Raw genomic sequence first — 21,900 nt, 5'->3', positions numbered from 1 at the left:
ACAAGAAAACCAGAATAAACTGAATTAGTAGAACATACAATGATGCAGTCACACTTGGACAAAATTGCCGAAATTTAGCTGACTAAATAAAAATCTAAGCAGGGCCAACATATGACAAAAAAGAAACAGAAACAAAAGCGAAAAGAAAAGGTTGAGCACTAAGAAACGTTGGCCAGTGTTCACAAAGTTATATCGTACCTGCATACCAAGGGGCTGAGAATTATTGCTCATTTAACCCTTGCCAAGTGTAAACAGATGCACCAGTCAATATGAAAAAACAAACATATCAACATGTCTAATAATCTAATTACATTAATAAAATAATTAATTGCCCATAGTGTATTTGTGTTACAAGGTAACACATACTTGCAGACAAAATGAATGCCTCAAGACACATCCAACATTTTACAGTTATGCATACCTTTGCATTCATCAAACCCTAAAGTACATATATACATTGTTTTTAAAAAATGTTTGATATTTTCATGCAAGTAAATTACTACTATAACCTAAAAATGAATGACTGGGTGAAATTAGTCATTAGAAAAAAAAGCAGAATGGTTAGCTTAGCACCACCTACATATTATGTACAAAATCCCAAGCTACAATACTAAATCACATGACCATTCCCAAGCTTGATGAATTGAGGGCCCATTTGTTTCAACCTTTTCACAAAAAGGTGATTGATTATTTTGGAGGAAAAAATCACTTCTAACAATTCCACATTTCTTTGATTAGGCTCTCACAAAAAAGTAAAAGCCAAAGAACAACTGAAATTCAGCTTTTTGAGAAGCTATAATTTTCGAAAAACACTTTTTTATCAAAATCACTTTTTATTGTAAGTGGAAGCTTGCACCATCTTTAATTGATATTCAGGGTACATTCATCATGCTCGACAAAAAAACATATACAGACAATTAAGCTAAAACAAAATTCAAATAAGGCACGTGAATTATTTTTTTTATAACATACAATGCCGAATTATATTTTTCACTTACCATAAATAAATTAACACCTTCACAAATCATGAAGCAAAAAAACAATGAAAACAAAAGCATTTGAATCCAGAATATTTTATTTTATATTTGAAAGAACATTCTTCAATTTCTCGAATTTATATCTAACCTAGTTTGGAATGTTAACCTAAGCTGATCAAATCAGAAAAGAACGGCATCAAATTATGAGATTGATTGCCAGAATACATATAATCAATTTAGTGAGAAACTAAACAATTAGAAAACAACGACGCATTTAAATGGTGAAGAAATAGGAAAAGTGAGCTACTAGTTTGAAGATGAGGTGAAGAAACTGATCGTTGTATTGGTGAGTTCACAGAAAATGTCTTTTATAGTCTGAAATTGAAAGTCATAAGAGTGACAATGTGTTATGTGGTTGTGCCTTGGCCTTGGGTAGGGTTTGTAAGAGTTTTCTGCATCCACGATTGGGGTGAAGCGGAGGGAAGCGTAGATGGATGGAGATCCTGTCCCAAATGGAGTCTCACTCTATATCCCAAGCCAAGTTGTTCATTTTATTACTTATTTTAAAAAAAAATTATTCTCGTATTAATATATCATTGACTTAAGATAGAGAATGTGATCGTTGAGAGACCAGTTGATCCTATTCAGTGTAGATGACTCGTGAAGATGAAAAAAACACTATTATGTTGCCATTTTGTAGTTGAAGAATCTAATAAAAGGGACTGTCACGTCTAACTAACGATTGCACCTAGGTACGGTTGAGTATAGCTTAAAATATAATTAAATTAAGAGTGAGATATATATTATTAGGTAAAGATTTTTATCAACTATTTCATTTATAATCTTTTTGAAAAATCAATAACCGTACATATCTAAACTAATTGAAGTTGTTATGGTGTAAATCAACTTCTCAACTGCCAGACATCATATTGTTAGTTCATGATTTCTATACTAAACAAAAGTCATATTGTTGGATCACAACTTCTATATTAAAACGGTAACCCGTCACAAATTTGACGGATGAGATTAAGGATCATTTGATCCAACGACAAGAGTAAATACTAATTCAATCTTTTATATTTTTCCATCTTACCTGTTTGGTTCATCATGTTGGAACTTCAAAGTTATAGAAAGAAAGAAGAATATTTTCTCAGATGAATGAGAAGTGAATTCGACCTTTTGTCGAGAAAGAAAATGTTATGATAGTGGGGGAGAAGAGAATATGAGAGAAGAGAGTGTATATGAATAATACTTCTTGATACTTCTCTTGTATTTCATCATGATGAATACATTGCTATTTATAGTAAGCTTTACAACCAGAAAAACAGAATTAACAAACTGAGTTTCTAAAAATAGAAAGTTCACTAACTAACTATCATTTTGAATCACTTCTTAACACTCTTCCTTAATTAAAAACTACTTACAAGCAAGTTACATTCAGAGATTCTCTCATTCCTTTGAATTTGTTAGCCTTTAGTGTCTTTGTTAAAACATCAGCTAGTTGTAACTCAGTGCTACAATGCTTTACTTGTATCTTGCCTTTAGTGACTTGATCTCTAAGAAAATGGTATTTGGTGTCAATGTGTTTGCTCCTTCCAAGTGATATTGGATTTTTGGCCATATCAATTGCTGACTTGTTGTCAATTAGCAACTCAACCTTTGTGCAATAGGCATCTTCATTTTAGATAGTAGAGAAGACAACCACATAGCTTGGCAGGCAGTTGAGCAGGCTGCAATATACTCTACCTCGCAGGTTGACAAGGCCACCACTGATTGATTTTTAGAACTCCATGTTATAGGTAACCCTGATAGCATGAATACTTGTCCCATAGTGCTCTTTCTATCCACAAAATCTCCACACCAATCTGAATCTGAATAAGCAGTGAGATGCAGCTTGGTGTTTTCTTCTGTTTGAGTGAATATTACTCCAAAATTCATTGTGCCTTTGAGATACCTCAAGATTCTTTTGGCTGCTAATAGATGTGATTGTCTAGGATCACTCATGAACCTATTGATTAACCCTACATTGTATGTGTTTTTTGGCCTGCTGTGGCAAATATATCTCAAACTACAAATAATTTGCCTCAACATTGTTGCATCCACCATGTCCTCATTCTCATCTCTTATCAGCTTTACGTTTGACTTTGTTGGAGTTTCTACATGTTGCAATCCATCATGTTGAACTTCTTTAACACTTCTGAAATGTACTTCTTTTGGTGCATAAAAATTCCTTTGGCAGAGTATGTGAATTCTCCTAAGTTTGTCATTTCAAATTCCTTTTTCAGACTTTGTTTCAATTCTCCAATACCACTTGTGCAACTTCAAGTGATTATAAGGTCGTCAACATATAAGCAAATGAGAGTGATGTCATTTATGTTTGATCCCTTTACATATACACCATGCTCTACTAACCATTTTACAAAACCAACATTTGTAAGGAATGAATCAATTCTCTTGTTCCAAGCCCTAGGTGCTTGTTTTAAGGCATACAAAGCTTTTTTATCAAGAGGCCCATTGAGAAAGGTTGACTTAACATCTAGCTGCCATAGTTTCCATCCTTTTAAGCTAACAATTGCTACAATTATCCTCAATGTTTCAATCCTTGCCACTGGGGCAAAGACCTCTGTGTAATCTAGCCCATCTCTTTGCATAAATCCTTTAGCCAATAGCTTGGCCTTATACTTCGCAATTGATCCATCAGTTCTATGCTTCACCTTGAACACCCATTTGACAACAATAGGCGTCTTATTTTTTGGAAATTCCACCATTTCCCAAGTGTGATTCCTTTCAATGCTAGTTAGTTCTTCTTCCATTGCTACTCTCCAAACTCTATTGGTCATAGCCTCTTTTATGTCAATAGGTTCAACGTCAGCCATTAAGGCTAAATGTTGAACTAAGTCACCTTCAGTAGTGATTGTATCATTAAAGTAAACCTGATAATCACTAAGCCTAGATGGGAGATTTCTGTTTCTTGCTGGTCTTTTATTATTCATTGATAGAGTTTCAGTGACTGTTCCTTCTTGATTCACAATCTTTTCTGAGTCAGACTCATTCCAGTTGAGTTGCAATTTTTGGATTGGCTTATGTGTGAGTGATTGATCAACCAAGGAGTTGCCTTCATCAAAACACACATCTCTGCTGAAGATAGCTTGCTTTGACTTGGGATTATACATTTTGTAGGCTCCAATAGAGCTATATCCCACAAGAATCGTAGGCTCACTCTTGTCATCAATATATTTTCTCTTCTGATCTGGAATATGCCTATAGCATAGTGAGCCAAAGATTCTGAGATGGTTGACTGATGGTTTGATCCCACACCAAGCTTCTTTAGGTACTATAAAGCCAAGCCTCTTAGTTGGGCATCTGTTTAGAATGTATGTAGCAGTCATAGCTGTTTCTCCCCAGAAACTGTGATGAAGATCCTTCTGCTTGAGCATGCTTCTTACCATATTCAATATGGTTCTGTTTTTCCTCTCTACAACCCCATTATGTTGGGGCATATAAGGAGTTGTGACTTCATGAGTAATTCCATGCTCTTTGCAAAAGCTTTCAAATTCAGTAGATGTAAACTCTTCTCCACCATATGTCCTCAATGTCTTGAAGCATTTTTGTGATTGCTTCTCTACTAGGACTTTGAAGGCTTTAAAAGTATAGAAGACATCACTTTTGGCTTTAATCAGATACAACCATAGTTTCCTACTGAGATCGTCCACAAAAGACACAAAATATCTATTTCCTCCCAACGAAGAAGTATCAAATGGTCCACATACATCTGAATAGACAATGTGAAAAATATCAACAGCTTTAGATACTGAATAGGTAATAAATGGCCTTCTAGATTGTTTACCAATTAGAAAATTTGCACATATTATCTTATGTATCACTAGTGATGGAAAACCAGTGGTCATGTTCTTTGAGTTTAGTAAGCCTAAGTCCTTAAAATTCAAATGGCCTAGCCTTAGGTGCCATAACCAAGATTCACCAGCTAATGTAATAGCTGAGAAGCAACCAGATTCCATGGTGTTTAGGCTTACCTGGAACGTCCTATTTTGGGTTAGTGGGACTCTCATGATCTTATTTTCAGCAGCATCAAAGATCTTTGTTGCTCCATTGAAAGTGTTGATTGAAAATCCCTTTTCAAGGAGTTGTCTCACGCTAATTAGATTGCTCTTCATTCCAGGAACATAAAGCACATTTCTTATGGCTACACCACTTCCATCTTTTCTTTTGATCAAGACATTCCATGTACCTTCAGCCAGGATGGACCTATTATCATCAAATCTCACCTTACTTTTCTTGCTTTCATCAAAGTCTACAAACCAATCTTTATGGTCAGTCATGCTATTGGAGCAACCTGAATCAATATACCAAACCTCATTACTGACTTCAGTTTGGCTTGTGGTCATCATTAGTAGAATTGGTTGCTCCTTAAGACTTGCTTCACTATCTTCCTTGGCCATGTGTGACTGGTGATCATTGTTTAACTGGTTTCCTCTATGAGCATTAAAGGCTGATATGCATTCATTTGAGTAATGCCCAATTTTGTTGCACTTGAAACATTTTATTCTCCTCTTGTCCATCTTTCTCCTACCACCTCTCCAATTACTATTAGAACCTCTTCTGCTTGATCCTTCTACTTGATCATGATCAATTTTGTTCTAAATTTGGGACTATGACCCTCTCATAGAACCAGATCTGACATTTCTTCCTCTTCCTAGACCATGATATGATCCTCTTGTATTATTGTTATTCCTTCTTGAGACTTGAGTCAGTAAGGCTTGCTTATCCGCATATGTATCTATGGTTCTTTCATTGAGCCTTTGCTCATGTACCTCTAGGGAACCCTGCAACTCTTCTACCTTCAAGTCCTCCAATTTCTTGGATTCCTCAATAGCAACCATTATGTAATCAAATTTGTGGTTGAGGGTCCTTAATATCTTCTCAACAATAGTTTGATTAGAGATTACCTCTCCACATGCCTCCATTGCATTGGTGTGAGAGATGATTCTGTTGAAGAACTCAGCCACTTTCTCATTGTTCACCATTTGCATTAGCTCGTATTGGCACCTCATAGTTTGAAATTTCACTTTCTTGAGTTGTTCAGCCCCTTCACTACATTTCTCCAAGATCCTCCATGCTTCTTGTGAAGTTGCAGCTCCTACAATCTTCTCAAAGTGAGCTTCATCAATGCATTGATGAAGCAAGAACATCACTTTACAATCCTTCTTCTAACTCTCCTTATATGACGCCATTTGTGCATCAGTGGGATTTGTAGGGAGATCTGGAAGTCCCTCTTCTATGAGCTCAATTACTTCTTGATAGCCTAGAATTGCTTTCATTTGAACACGCCACCTATTCCAGTTTTTCCCATTGAAAACATGGAGATTGGTTGAGAAGTTTGCACTAGTTGAACCCATTGCCACGATCTCACCTTGCTCTAGATATAAGATGTTGGAACTTCAGAGTTATAGAAAGAAAGAAGAATATTTCCTTAGATGAATGAGAAGTGAATTTGACCTTTTGTGTAACAGAGAAAGAAAATGTAATGATAATGAGGAAGAAGAGAATATGAGAGAAGATAGTGTATATGAATAATACTTTTTGATACTTTTCTTGTATTTCATCATGATGAATACATTGCTATTTATAGCAAGCTTTACAACCAGAAAAACAGAATTAACAAACTGAGTTTCTAAAAACAGAAAGTTCACTAACTAACTATCATTTTGGATTACTTCTTAACACATCAAAAATTAAAAAACCCAATATGTGCCCAAAAAATTCAAATGTGGGTCAAATTAGTCTTTTTAGCATGTTTTACAACACTTGGTAGAGACTAAGTTGAGTCTAAAAATAATAAATTTGACCTACATTTAAAATTTTTGTAAACCATTTTGAATTTTTCAATTTTTTTAAAAACCAAACTGGTAAGATCAAAAAAAGTATTTATTCTTCTTAAAATGATTGAATTATTTGATATTGTTCTATCGAAAGAATATAAGTTAATTTAATTTTGACTAAAGCCAACCCAATTACCCAAATAACAAAACCTAACATGGAAAATGCTCAAACTAGCCAATGGACCGAACTAACTCAAAAATATGAGTTAGGTTGACTTAGATTGTTGGAGCCTTGCAAGCCCATGCTTATTAGTAAAAAAACTAACATTTTTACAAATATGTTTATATTTTCATTTTAACTTTAAACATGCAACTGTGGTTTTTTGGACCACGTGTATCTTTCATAGATGGTAATCCGCTTCTAGTTAAAAACATTAACAATATGATGAAATACACTATTTAGGATTTGTTTACAAGTTAAATTTTGGAGAGAAAGACAATGTTTTTGAGTCATGAAATATATTAATGAGAATACTCCAAAACCTCTCTTTCCATCTTTTTCCCTCCAAAACTACACTTACGAACAAATCCGCAGATGAGATATTTCCATACACAAAACTCAACTCTGCTTAGGAAAGCATATACCATTTGATCCAACGATTCAATCATATGTGCTTTGTTTGTTTTTTTTTTTTTTTTTTCATACGTATTCTCACACTGGAGGTAATCATGTCCGAGCCGGGAACATCCACATGTATGTGGGGCTAACACTCTCAGTTGGCATTTTTTCCATCTACAAGACTCAAACATGAAACCTTGCTTAAGTGGAATCAAGCATATAGGCAAACTTGATATTGTGGTTTATAATTGTGAAGCAAAAAGAAAGTTGTGAGATTTTAGTTGAAAGTTTATAGTTCTTAGATACCAAAACTACTTTTCTTTTCTAACTAACCCTTAACAAAACTACTTTACATTGACATTACTAGCTCATACTTTACAAAACCCAAAATCATCTTCACACTTAATCATACCATAATCTCGATGGTTGGAAATCACTTCACTTGAATCTGGAATTGGACTACCCGAATGAAGAGTTAATTTTGACAAAAAGTAATACTTTAGCCTTAATATGCTTTTACCATTATGCATGCAATCAGAGTTCTCCCTTGACCCAAAAACCTGAGCCATGTCCTTATAAACCCAAGTCCACACACTTCGACCAATATCACTTAATGTTGAATACAAACTTTGCCAAAACTCTCACAAGACATGAATAATAAAAACAAATTCAAGCAAAGCAAAAACAGCTACATCCGAATTATGAAACAAATAACACATTTCCACTTACTGATATTACTATATAAATTACATAAAACTGAACACATAACTAAACTCGTCAAAGCACAAAGTTCTTTTCTTCTTCCATGCATGGCTTACACATCTCAAGTGTTGTTTTTACAATAAGGGTTTCATGGTTGATCCAAGTAGGTCATTGCATAAGGTTGCACCTTCTTAAATCTTGTTATTATTATCTGCTCTTGGACTGCTTCCAGCACTGCTATTGGAAAGTGACCCAAATGCTGTTTTCTGCAAAATCCCTGTAGGAGATGATGACCCTATTGGAGGACTATTGTCCCATCCTTCAGTCATGAGGTTTAGGGCAGAGGAGTTTCTTGAACAATGCTCACTTGCATTATTATTGTTATTACTAAGATTGAGAACTTCTCCAAGAGGACCACCCATAGAACAACTTTCCCAAGTAATTGGAACCCAATTAGCTTGTCTTGTATTTGATTCATTGATACCACTTCCAACACCCAAACACATTTGAATTGGATCTAACTCCCTTGAGAGCCTTAAAGGTGACAATGTGAGCTTTTCATTAGTGGTTGAGGAAGAGAATGACATGAAATCTGAGGAAGCAGCCATTGGGATTGAAATGGATAGTTGTGTTTGATCTGATTGCATGTCATCATTGGGACAGTCATCAATGAAATGCCGAAGGGAATGTTGCGGTTCGGTATCTTGGTTTTGCGATGAAGGACTGAAGGTTTTGGTATTGAGAAAGGTTGAGCTTTTCTGAGAAGGGTTAAGTAGGGAATCAGAAGTGACAAGCCCAAACTCATTATCATTCCTTGTGGATTCTTCATATGATTGGATTTGCTGTTTATGAATCATAAAACGGATGTTTTCTTTTGGTCTCAGCTCTAGAGTAGGAGGCAGCATTGGAATGGCAAGGCTATCTTGCATTCTCTCACTTGCATTATTCTCTTCGTTGTTATTCATAAAAATCCTGCATCAAGGAAAAAATAGCTTAAATAGTGACCAGAGATTCGAATTGCGGACTGCATCACGTAATGCGGCGGCTATATTGCGGTAGTAGTGACTGCGGCAACCACATCATACCGCAAATGTAGTGTGATATCAAATCATAATAATACAACCACATTGGACAACAACACAACCGCATCGTACCGCATTTGGATTGCAACACAACCACACGAGGCCGCATCAGATCCCATCGATTTCAAAAATATTTTTTTACTCACAGAATAATTCACACTGGCACACCACAACGGCAGCAGTGACCACAATTTAGAACACTGATAGTGTCCAATACACAACAAACAAGCATATTTCCTGAATGAAAAAGCACCTAATCCTCATAGATAAAGTAACAGCGTTTGTTTTATAGACACCATAAAAAAGAAGTAACAAAAATTGACCATTGCAAGACCATCTTTTCCTAAAACAATTATCAACCAGTCATTATCTGCCCAAAAGGATGAAATACTTGATTCTTTGATTATCTGTCTAAAAGGATGAAATATTAGATTCTTTGATTCTAGCATTGTTCCTATCACAAATGAATAGATAAGTTTTGTCCATTACTAAATTGTTGAATGATTTCATCTACACAACTTGTCTAAACATCGAGAATACTCGTGGAGTGACAATGCCAACAAGCTAGAAACAAAAAAGGTCAATCAGCTCACCTGTTGATGCTGTTGGCTGGAGAAGTATTAGATGCCAGAGGATGCTGCGTATTCTTATGTTCCTGGTGAGGCACAATGGTAAGGGTACTGGATGCACAGTTAACGGGCATCAAACTTGACAGTGATGAGGAACAACCATTGTTGTTATTAGTAGTGGCATTTGGAGTTGTAGTTGTAACGGTTGTGGTCGCGATGCCAGCATGGCCTAATTGACCTTGTTCCACAGGCTTTCTTGAACGATGGCGGCCTCTGTTCATGTGGCGCTCACAATACTTTTGGTCCACAACAGCATCTCTAGAGCACCGCCATTTCTTCCCATCCGTTCTACGACACCTTCCTGGCTCAGGATCGGTGCTGTTTGAGAATCCGAGATGGAAAGCTCCCCATCCCACTGCATCGTAAAACAAAACAATCCACAACATAAACAAGTTGCTAATTAGAACAAACTAAGACAAAGTTATGGCAGAAAGAAGAAAACAAACAAATACTACAATTCAAAAATAAAATGAAACCAAGTATTCTACATATATTATTTTTATTCTCGAAATTGTTATTGTATCAACTCTCAACATACTTATATGTTTTTCTCAAAAATATTTATCCTTTAGATATTAGTTATTTTTGTATATCCCCCCTCTGTTCAATCTCAGTTAATTATATAAAACTACAAATGATGGAGCAAGTATCATTGAATAAGACTATATAAGCTATATCATTAAACATATAATTAAAATTGGAGACAATAATGATTTGTAAAACTGAGAAAAATCCATAAGACTATGTATCATGTATGACTTATATAGGAAAAATATTCTTATTGCAGAAATCAGCAGTAGCCACTTCAGATTAATATTCATAATCATTATTCTCTTTTCCATTTTAGTTGTGGACATTATTGAAAGTGTATTTTTATTAGGCCATGGAAAAGAACATTAACATACATGCATTGGATCTAAAAACTCCATTTGAAAAGTTACAGAAGCCAGCAGAATCAAGAGCTTTTCTGATTGGGAAGAGAAGATGTGAAGGAACTGGCACATTTGCTGTTATGTACTTATAGATCAAGGCTTGGTGTTCCAACTCCATCCACTGAGAAGGAGTGAATAACCCTCTGGACCCTGTTATAGCCCCATGCATGCCTCCTGAACTATAACCTGATCAATATTCATACCCCACACAAAGACAATAAGGTAAAAAATCAACAACAAAAAAGGAACACAAATTTAATTAAAGCTGTTTCATAACATAGGCATAAGACATGTGAGTGTGTTTAATCAGTGGTGTGAAACATTTATTAGATTTTTGCTAAACTTTGATTTGCAGAAATAACAGTCAAGTCAACTTTTTTGTGGTATGGAAAGGGGGGAAATAGATTTTAGAGAAAGTTGGTAGTGCAGAATCAATTAAAAATTGTAGCTTTTTCTTTTCTTTTCTTGCTCCTATTATGTCCCTCTAAGATGGCTTCATATATTTTTCTCCTTTAGTACCCTCTAGTTTACTATGCATAAATTTCTTAATATCCATCATCCTAAAACAGGAAAACAGAAAATTTGCTGAAGATTTTCTTTATTTTATTTTGCTTTCTACTTTTTTTCTCTTGACATGACTTAGTTAGACTTTAGACCACTCAATACATTTCCATGAAAAGACCCTCCACCAGTACTGTTGAGTCATTATTTAACAACAACTCATATTCTAGCTCCCCACTATGGATACCACTTTCCACTTTCATAACACAAACAAACATCAAAATAATCCAAATAAAAATCCAAACTACACCAAAAAAATCCTTTTTTTCAAATAATCTTTAATTATATTATTTTTTGTTTATTCCACCAAAACATAAAGAACCTCAAAATGCTATTGCTATGTGTATATATGCATACCTGTATCCCTGCTATAAGGGTGGTAAGAAAAATGCAATGTGGCATTTGAGGAAGTTTCTGATTTAGGAGAAGAGAAACTCAGCATTTGTTGTCCATCACAAAAGAGAGTGGCATTATTATTATTACTACTATTAGATCTCAACAAAGAGTCCCTTTCTTGAAGCAACATTGGTTTGGAACAAGAAGAAGAAGCAAATAAGTCACCATGAGTCTTTGCAACTTTTGAACTCCTCCATTCATCTTCATTAGTAATAGTGCTAGATCTCTCTTGCTTAAGAAACCCACCAGATCCATACCCTTTGTACTTTGTTTCAGGATCTAAAGCAAGAGAAACAAAGCCATCATCACTTGTAGTAGTAGTAGTAGTAGTGTTTGAACCCACCAACCCATCAAAACCCACCACCCCAAGATCCATATAGAGAAAAAGGGTGCAAGAAGAACTAGTGTAGTGGAATATGAGAAGGGAAATGAAGCATCTTTGTTGGAGAGAAGAAGAATAAGAATACACTAGCTCCCTTAGGAGAGGAAGGTACAAGTTATGGTTAGAGAATATAGATATAGACAAAGAAATGAGGGTAAAGTAGGAATAGAAGAAGATATGCTTGACACCTTAAAGCTAAACTGAAACTAGAAACCAGACTGGTTTTGTTTTTGAGACTTTATTTCTTACCAAAGATAAAATAATTGTATATGTATAAAGAGAGACTGATGGGGAAAGAAGAAACTAAATTTAACATAGTTTAATTCAATTATATATTTAATGATAAAAATATATGATTTTAAAATTTGTGTACTAATTGTACAAAAGTTTTTTATATTTTTAGCATATTATCTATTATTGATTTATATTTGTTTTTTTAGAGTCAATGACAGTTAATAAATTAATGATAGATAAGTTGATGAAGTGTAAAAACTCTTACACTATAAGTGAATACTTATTTAATCAAATTTAAATACATGATAGATAATGTAGCAATTGTGTATAATTTTTTATATTATCATATAACTAGTTTTATATCATGTTGTATTGTTATTAAATATAACATTTAATATTTATACATTACCGGTGTAAAGATTTGTATATATTTATACTGTTATTATTTAAGAGTTAATAATAATTAAATATAGATTAGATAATATAATGAGATTGTAAAAATATCTTACAAATTTAATTTCAATGATACATTTTCTTCTCTTAAATATATTTGTTTCCAACGTTTGAATGAGATAATATTTGCTGTCTCACAAGATTACTACATAAATTTTGTGGATATTTGCCCTTTTAATATTTTTACTATGAATCGAATTTATAAATGAGATTAACTACATAATATGAGTTCCACACTTCCACATAAATTTTATCTTACACTCTTTATGGGTATGCAGAATATTGTCTTGCAAATACTTGGCTAAAAGATTAGTTAAAGAGAATATTACTATACTGTTAGTGTTCATTGGTACTAATTTTTTACTAGTTGGTTATTAGATAAAACATTTTTTAGCAGCATATGCCCAATTTCAAGACAAAATAGTTTAGTATATTGTTATTTTTAATATATAAAAGGATAATAGCTTTATTTTGGGTCATTGTCTACTCAAGTTTCTTCTGGGAGATGGAAACGTACGCGGCAAAGTTTGGAATGTCGCTGGACCGAGAAGGATGTGAATGTCTTTTTATGCAAGAGCCTAATTTAATTTTCACCAGGTTCGAGAACCTTTCTTCTCTCTATATTTTATTTTTAACATTTTAAGTAACCATAACGTAACAATAAAAGAACATATTAATCTACTCAAAAAATATTTTATTATCTTTCATCTTTTGAGTAGAACTAGATCTAAGATGGGATTAAATTAAATATAGTTCAAAAAAAGATCGAGAATATATAGGGAAAGATGAAAGGTGATAATTATAAATTGGGAAGGATGAAAGATGATAATTATGATTTGTATTCTATCTGTCCTAATATCTTGTAAAAAATATACATTTTTGTGCCATATCAATTTTAAGCTTAAAAATATAAATTGATGTAAAAGTCCAAAACAATATAAGGTAATATTTTTTAATTAAAAAACCATGTATTAATTATAATTATAATCACTAGTGTGTACAGGCACTTCGTGCCTGCCGGCGAATATTGTGTAATACTACATATTTATTTTTTATATATTTCATTTTTGTGAACTAAAATATATTTGTTGTGTTCGGTGTACTTTATATTATATTTTTTTGTGTTTATGATAATGTTTAATTTAAGGTGAGATATGTGGTTAGTTAATATATTGGTGGTAGTTGTTTAGGATTATATAGTTTTTTTTGTAAAAATTAAATAATGTTAAGGGCAATATTGGAAATGAAAATTACACCATGAGGAAAGTTATTTCAAATTTTGGTTTTATATATAGTATAGATACTATAAAATTGTGGGTAACATTTAGTTAAAGTAATGGATAAATTAAGTATTATATACAATATTATTTTTATTGATATATTTATCAAGAAAAATATGTATATATAGATGTTGTAAGAATTTTTTACATCGTCATATATTATTCATCATTCATTTTTTTAAATAGTAAATAATATATTAATTATGTATAAATTTTTACACCGTATATTATATTCATATTTTTTTTTTTTTACTTTAATGAATGGAGAGATGGAGTAAATGTTCATAACAATAATAAGAGTTAGTTTGCCTTGCAAAATCCGCTGGATAACTTCTCACTCTTCTTTAAGTTAAATAGGCCAAAGTAGTAGTGGTGGTGGGTTGCAAGAACAAGATGCGTCGCCACGTCAAACCTAAAATGAAATATATAATATATAAGACAATACATTGTTTATATTTCTAACACATAATACGCTTCCAAGTCGCGAAATAGTGTAAATAATATTAGTATTTTATTTATAAATATCTAAGTTTATTTGGTATATAATTTAATTAGTTAACAATAAGTTGAATTCGTATACCACTTACCAATATCATGATCAATTTGAGAGGTACGATAGATGGTAAAAAATAAATATAGGTTATATATAGTATTAGGATGCACATGAAATAGACCTACCCATAGGTACCTTGCCCCAACGCCGTTCATCGAGCAGTGGCGTTACTTGAGGTCAAAGGTGTACCCTGCTTAAAATATTCACATGCTTACTACCATATAACATCATTTTGTTCTACTTTGCAGATACCCTTTATTGAAATCCCCAGCTTTAACCAAATTCTACTTATATTTCTGTTTAATAAATATCATTCACGTTCATCCCAAATATTAAGATACTTGATAACGGGGTTCACATTAAAACGACATCACCTTCATAAACCAATAATAATGAATCGTCACTTTCATCTCAAATTTTAGGGCTCCTAACTTTTATCACTGATTCATAATAAGTTGGGCATAATTGACCAAGTAAAGGTCAAGTACGACCGGTCAAAGAGTTTGCTCAAAAGTCGACCCTATCATGATCGGATATCATAGGTTGGGTTCAGGATCACTCTCCATCTGATACGATACTAACAATGCACTATCGCACCACCTTACAACCTCACTTACCCTCCTGTCATATGACCAGAACATAATGCAATATGTATGATTGTTAGACCTATCACATGCTACAAGTCAGCTATATACCATGTACAGCATTGTCAAAGCCGCCTGATATGGGAAAAGCCGCCCCCAACATGTCAGAATGGTCAGCCATGCCGACAGTACTCTCCAGAGCTACGTCATTCACCTCAATCACTGTAAACAGGGGTCTCCCCCATCAGGAAGTAACACACATTAATTATCATTATCATTCATACTTGCTATATCTATTTCTCTATTCAATTTATTACTCCCGAGCATTACCTTTATAGTCTTATTAACTTGATTGTCGGAGAACTTTTTCAGGTACCTCCATTGGCAGGTCCAAGTCAATTATATCCAGATTCCTAAAGAACTCTAGCCTGGATACTAGAGAAGCACTGCCCGAACCTTCAGCCCGTTTACTAAGGTTGAGTAGAATTAGAGAAGAGAGAAAAGAGGGAGAGAAAATTAGAAGAGAATTGGGGAGTTTCTCCCCTTTGGTTGAGAGGGGAGAAAGAAATGAGAGAAGAAAAAAGTATGTGGGCCCACAAAATTTCTTTCTCTCCACTTATGAGGAGAAAATGAGAAGAGAAAGATAGACTTTATCTGGATAATGATTTGTTGTCCCAAATTGTGTCTCAAACTATGTCATAAACCATATCAATTGAAAATATTAATTAAAATTATAATAAAATTTATAATTTAAAATTATAACATTTACTCTTAATTAATAATAAAACAACATTTTCTCTATCTTTTCTTTACTCTATAGACATTTTTGTAATTTGAACCATAACATCATCACTTTCTTCTCATTTTCTATCCAACCAAACAAAAGAGAAAGAGAAGAAAATATTTCTTTCTATTCATTTTCTCTCATTCTTCTATTATACCAAACATCACAAAAATCTACTCTATTTCACCTCTTTCTCTTTCTCACCTTTTTCTTTCTCGCCTATTTCTTTTTTCTCATTTTCTGTTGTCAACCAAACAAAGCCTAAAAGAACACTTCCATCATACATATTGTGAATACCCAATTTTGTCCGGCCCAAAATACATTTTTTCAAAAAAATAACAATAAGATAAACATTTTGGGTTTATATAAAAAATAACATTTTTATGTGTTCCAAAATAAAAATGATTCAAATTTGAATTTATGACTTTTATTAAATTTGAATTTTAAACATCATAATAGCATAAATCAAATTTTTGAATTTTAATTAAAAGCAAAAATCAAAATCTCCTTAACTTTCTCTTTGAAGTTAATAGGGGATTTGATTTGATTTTCAAGCATGTCTCAAAATTCAACTTTAAATAGGCATATGAAACATGAAATCAAATTTCTGGAAACAAATCGCCATCCTCTAAAAAATCATTCATCTAAAAAACTCCTCCATCAAATTTCATCTAAAAAATCTTTCATTCATCACCTATTCCTAAGAATCCTCAACTAAAAGATAACCAGAACCATCCAAAATGTATAATCTACTACATCACAACAATCCTCTCAATTAAAAAACAATTCGCTTTTCAATCCTTTCTCTCTTCTCTTGACATTATCTTTCACACATATTCATCCAACAAAAAACCTAGAAATCCACAATAATTCAAGATCTCTCATACACAAGAACACCGCTCAAAAAATGAGAAAAAAAATACAAAGAAACTCAAGAGGAATTATAATTGCATTAGTCTACATTGTAGAGAAGATTCATATATATGTCCAAACGATGTCTCTGAGTCTGTGCTACACAAAGTCCCTACCTCCACTGTATGTCTGTTTGCATCGGTTAACCTTTTTTGCACCTTTTTCGTGTTGCAGCATTTCATTGTTATTGGAATCGCTATGAGAGGTATGTCCTTTTCATTACTTTCTTGTATAGTTGTTTTATTTTTGTTATCAATACTTGCATTGGTAATAATAATTATCAAGATTGTAACATATAATTATAACTACATCAAAAAGGTAAATGTATAAACAATACACCCTTTGCATACATACTACAACATTTTTTTTAATAAATATTTAGTTTTGAAGTAAAATATGTAATTAATTAGTTTCTCATTATATATCCATTTAAAACAAATTTAAAAAAACAAAAAAAACAACAAGCATCTATGAGTCAACAAAAAAATGAAATAATATTTAACTCAAAGATTGTAAGGTATGATGCGGTGTCGGACGTAAGGGCTACACTTCACTTCTTATATTAATATGACTAATTATATTTTTAAGTCTTAAAAATATTTTATTTTTTAAATAAATTTTAACTAAATTTTAATATGAGATGCGATGTCGGATGTAAAGGCTATGCTTCACTCATTTTAAAAAATAATAGTTCAAATTTTACTTTTTTTAAGAAATAAAATCAACACAACAAATAAATTTTTTCTACCTAAAGAACTACGTAGTCTTGATTCCCAAAAGGGGATACGTAGGACCAAGATCACTATTGTCAGACATAATAATGAAATAAAGTTTTTTGGTAAAAATATAATTATAACACAATTGATAATCCATGCAATTTAGTAGGGTACCGTTCAAACGGACAACTGAGGTGCTAATACCTTCAATAGTGTGTAATCGACTCCCGAACCTGGATATCAAAGTCCAAAGTCCAATGTGACTGGGCCAAAAGATTTTTCTACATTTTTGATTGAAAAAATGTAGTGGTGAGTCTAAATAAGGTCGTGCAACCGAAAATCGGAGTGCGACACATATGTTAAGCCGTGATGAAATCCGAGAAGAACAATTAAGATTTTTTCCACACTGTGATAATCTTATTTCCACACTTATGCAAGATGCGTTAAATATTCAATCTCAGAACCAACAATGAGATGAGTAACTTAATAGATATTTAAACTATGTCCAAAAGAATGATATATATATATATACATATATATATATATAGATATGTATGTATGTATGTATGTATGTATGTATGTATGTATGTATGTATGTATGTATGTATGTATGTATGTATGTATGTATGTATGTATGTATGTATGTATGTATGTATGTATGTATGTATGTATGTATGTATGTATGTATGTATGTATGTATGTATGTATGTATGTATGTATGTATGTATGTATGTATGTATGTATGTATGTATGTATGTATGTATGTATGTATGTATGTATGTATGTATGTATGTATGTATGTATGTATGTATGTATGTATGTATGTATGTATGTATGTATGTATGTATGTATGTATGTATGTATGTATGTATGTATGTATGTATGTATGTATGTATGTATGTATGTATGTATGTATGTATGTATAATATGAGACTAACTTCTGATCATGTACCCTCTACAAAAGTAAGTCGACCAGATCGACAAAGAGTTATATTTGACTATAATCAAATGGTATCTTTTGTCACAAGATAATCATAGAGAAGTTGGGCATTGTCTCGAATATAAGGTTTCATTTTAAAACTAATTGATAATGAAAGGAATAAATCCAATATGTATTTAAATTATGTCTATGCAATGTTGTAGCGGAAGACACGTGGAGAAATTTAAATAGAGAAAATGACACCGAGAAATTAACGTGGTTCAACAATTTGCCTACGTCCACGGTTGAAGAGCAACAATGATATTATCACTATGATAAAAGAGAATTACAAGTTCACTCAAGTGTTTCACTCACTTCCCAAAACCCAAGTACACCCAATATCACTCTCTCTCAAGTACATCTTAAACACTAAAATATTCCTCACAATATCAGAACAAGAGAAAAAGAGAGAATATGCACTAAAGCTAGAATATTAGTGTGTCTTACAATGGCTTGGAGCATTCCTATTTATAGCCAAAGCCTTGAGAATTGTATGGCCAAAAACAAAGATGTTTCACCACAACCTGTTCTTCTCATTGGCTACAAAAAAGGTTTCACTATAGCCACTCATTTTACTTGGCCACATCATTCTCTTTTTCTTTTAAGCCAATATTTAATATGTATGTATGTATGTATGTATAATATGAGACTAACTTCTGAGCATGTACCCTCTACAAAAGTAAGTCGACCATATCGACAAAGAGTTATATTTGACTATAATCAAATGATATCTTTTGTCACATGATAATCATAGAGAAGTTGGCCATTGTCTCGAATATAAGGTTTCATTTTAAAACTAATTGATAATGAAAGGAATAAATTCAATATATATTTAAATTATGTTTATGGGATGTGAAATGTACTTACTCACAAAAATCTTTGAAGGTACTCGTTCTCATTAATCCAACTTCCCCCAACACTTATTTTGCTTTTTTATTGCAAATTCGTAGGAGGGTGGATTAATATTTAATAGTTTAATATTGTGATGGAAATCGAAAGCTATCACGTGATCCCCTCTTAATACTAAGAATAAAGAGAGTTCGGAGTAGATAAAAAAAATTAAGAGCACATGAACTCCTAGGCTAACTTGTTATTTTTTATTTATGGAGCACATGACATGATCCTCATTTAGAAAATAGTGTTTCTGTCATCTTGTATAATTCTCATTTTCATGGAAAGGCTAACTTTTGTAGAGTAGAATGATTAAATGTGAATATATTGTTTAAGGATGTTAAAATAGTATGAGTCATGCTTGAATCTTCTTGGCGAAACAAAAAAATGAAATAAGAAAAATGAAAAAGAGAATATTATTTATTGAATATTGAAAAAAATTGAAAAGCAAAATTACATTGAATCATTTATATAAAGGATAGAAAAACTAACTATCATAACCAAACTAATTAACCACTCAACTATTTTAACATTCCCTCGCAAGCTGGAATGTATTAAGCATTTCAACCTTGAAATAATTGTGTTGAACACAATTATATACTCTAATACCTCCTCTTACTGGTGAGTGAATCTTCATCTATCATTTTTAAAATCTGAATGTAAAGCAACACTGACATTTAACCACCATAGGCAGAAGCAACTTCATCCAAAGCTTAACCATCTATTTTGACATAAGCTTAACCAACCAAACCAACCATAATGGATGAAAGAGAGAAAACAAAAGGGACCTTAATCTTGACCTCAATATGTTGCTTCAAAGAAGAAAAAATACACACTTTAACAATGTTGTGTGTTTAATGAGAGAGGTAAAGAAAATAGAGTATTATAGACAAGAAATAATTTGGGGTAGTTGATGAAGAATAAGAAGGAATCTCAAGAACTCTGAAAGATCTTAGAGGGGAACCTACATATTGCTTGATAATGTTCATATACCAACATTACATGTTTAATAAACATAATTGAATAAAAAAAGATTCACTCTTCTTTGCTTATGAGTGTTGTTACTTGTTACATGATTGAAAGCAAGAAGATGGTAGAAACTTTTGAGAAGAATATATGCACTAATCTTTTATTACTGTGCAAGAAATGAAATGAGCATGCCTATTTGATTAGTAAACAACACAAAGGCCCATACAAAGTTGTTGATATGAATTTTCTTGAGAATCTTGAAATGGAACGGCACAATCATCAGGTGCCTCAACCAGGACTCCGATGGACACTCTCCATTCTTGCTCCTTGTAGTAAGTTGAGATGGAAGTTTTTCATAGAAGCATAAAAGCGGAAACTAACAAAAAATTAATTACGCTATGATACCATGTTAAAATGGTATGAGGCATGCTTGAATCTTCTTAATGAAACAAGAAAGATGAAACAAGAAAATGAAAAAGATAATATTATTTATTAAATATTGAAAAAAATTGAAAAGCAAAATTACATTGAAATCCTTTATATAAAGGATAGAAAAATTAACTATCCTAACCAAACTAATTAACCACTCAACTATTTTAACATAGGAATAGAAAATAAAATTTTAAACTTGAAAATGATTTTGAGAACAACTAATTTAGTTTTCAAATACCAATTTCCTTGTTTTATAATTTATCAATAATATTCTAAGGTATTTCGTTAATATGAATTTAGAGGTGTAAGCGGATCCGGTTTAAACCGTGAAACCGATAGAATCAAACTAAACCAAACTGCAAAATATGGGTTCGCGGTTCGGTTTGGTTATTTTTTTAAGGAACCGTTTATGTTTGGTTCGGTTTATGGTTTTAGAAATTTAGGAACCGATGGAACCGAACCGCATATTAAAGAAATATATAATAGGGATTACGGATAATGTTTTATTATTGTTTAACTTCTTCAACTAATTTTCTAGCTTAAATTATCAATTTTTGTATGAATTGTAGTGTTATATATATTACTAAATTGTTATTAAGTTAATATTATATATGTTATTAGTTACTAAATTGTTTCCTAGTGTCTTATGATTTGGAACATATTTTCCAACTTATGTGTTATTGAGTTTGAAACTACATATATCATATATTGTTATACATGTATTGTTACATGTGTTACTAATTATGAAATGTAAAATTATAAATGTAACTATTATATATTTTAGTAATTGATATATATGTTACTAATCATAAATTATATTGTTATATATGATTTATAATTTTTTTATAATGATAGTAGTAATGTTTATCCTTTTATGAATAAACAATATTTCTTGGATACATTTTGAATTTTTTATAAAAAAAGTAAATGGAAAAACCGTGGAACCAAATCGAACCATTCAAGAGTGGTTCGGTTCTTATAGTTAAATTTGCG

The 21,900-nt window shown here is 32.3% G+C and overlaps 1 protein-coding gene across 1 annotated transcript; it reads right to left on the bottom strand.

The window, feature by feature from the left end:
• On the bottom strand, window positions 7,916-12,355 carry LOC109325728 (growth-regulating factor 1-like). The gene is made up of 5 exons (XM_019558254.1): window positions 11,700-12,355; window positions 10,755-10,967; window positions 9,814-10,204; window positions 8,030-9,110; window positions 7,916-7,996 (listed from the first exon to the last, which is right to left on the bottom strand). The coding sequence occupies exons 1-4, from the start codon at window positions 12,112-12,114 to the stop codon at window positions 8,330-8,332; spliced, it is 1,800 nt and encodes a 599-aa protein (XP_019413799.1). The 5' UTR covers window positions 12,115-12,355; the 3' UTR covers window positions 7,916-7,996; window positions 8,030-8,329.

The sequence above is a fragment of the Lupinus angustifolius genome, chromosome LG13 (assembly GCF_001865875.1).
Source record: "Lupinus angustifolius cultivar Tanjil chromosome LG13, LupAngTanjil_v1.0, whole genome shotgun sequence".
NCBI classification, from domain to species: Eukaryota; Viridiplantae; Streptophyta; class Magnoliopsida; order Fabales; family Fabaceae; genus Lupinus; species Lupinus angustifolius.
The sequence above is the reverse complement of the archived record's forward strand: the minus strand, read 5'-3'. Positions and strand labels throughout refer to the sequence as shown.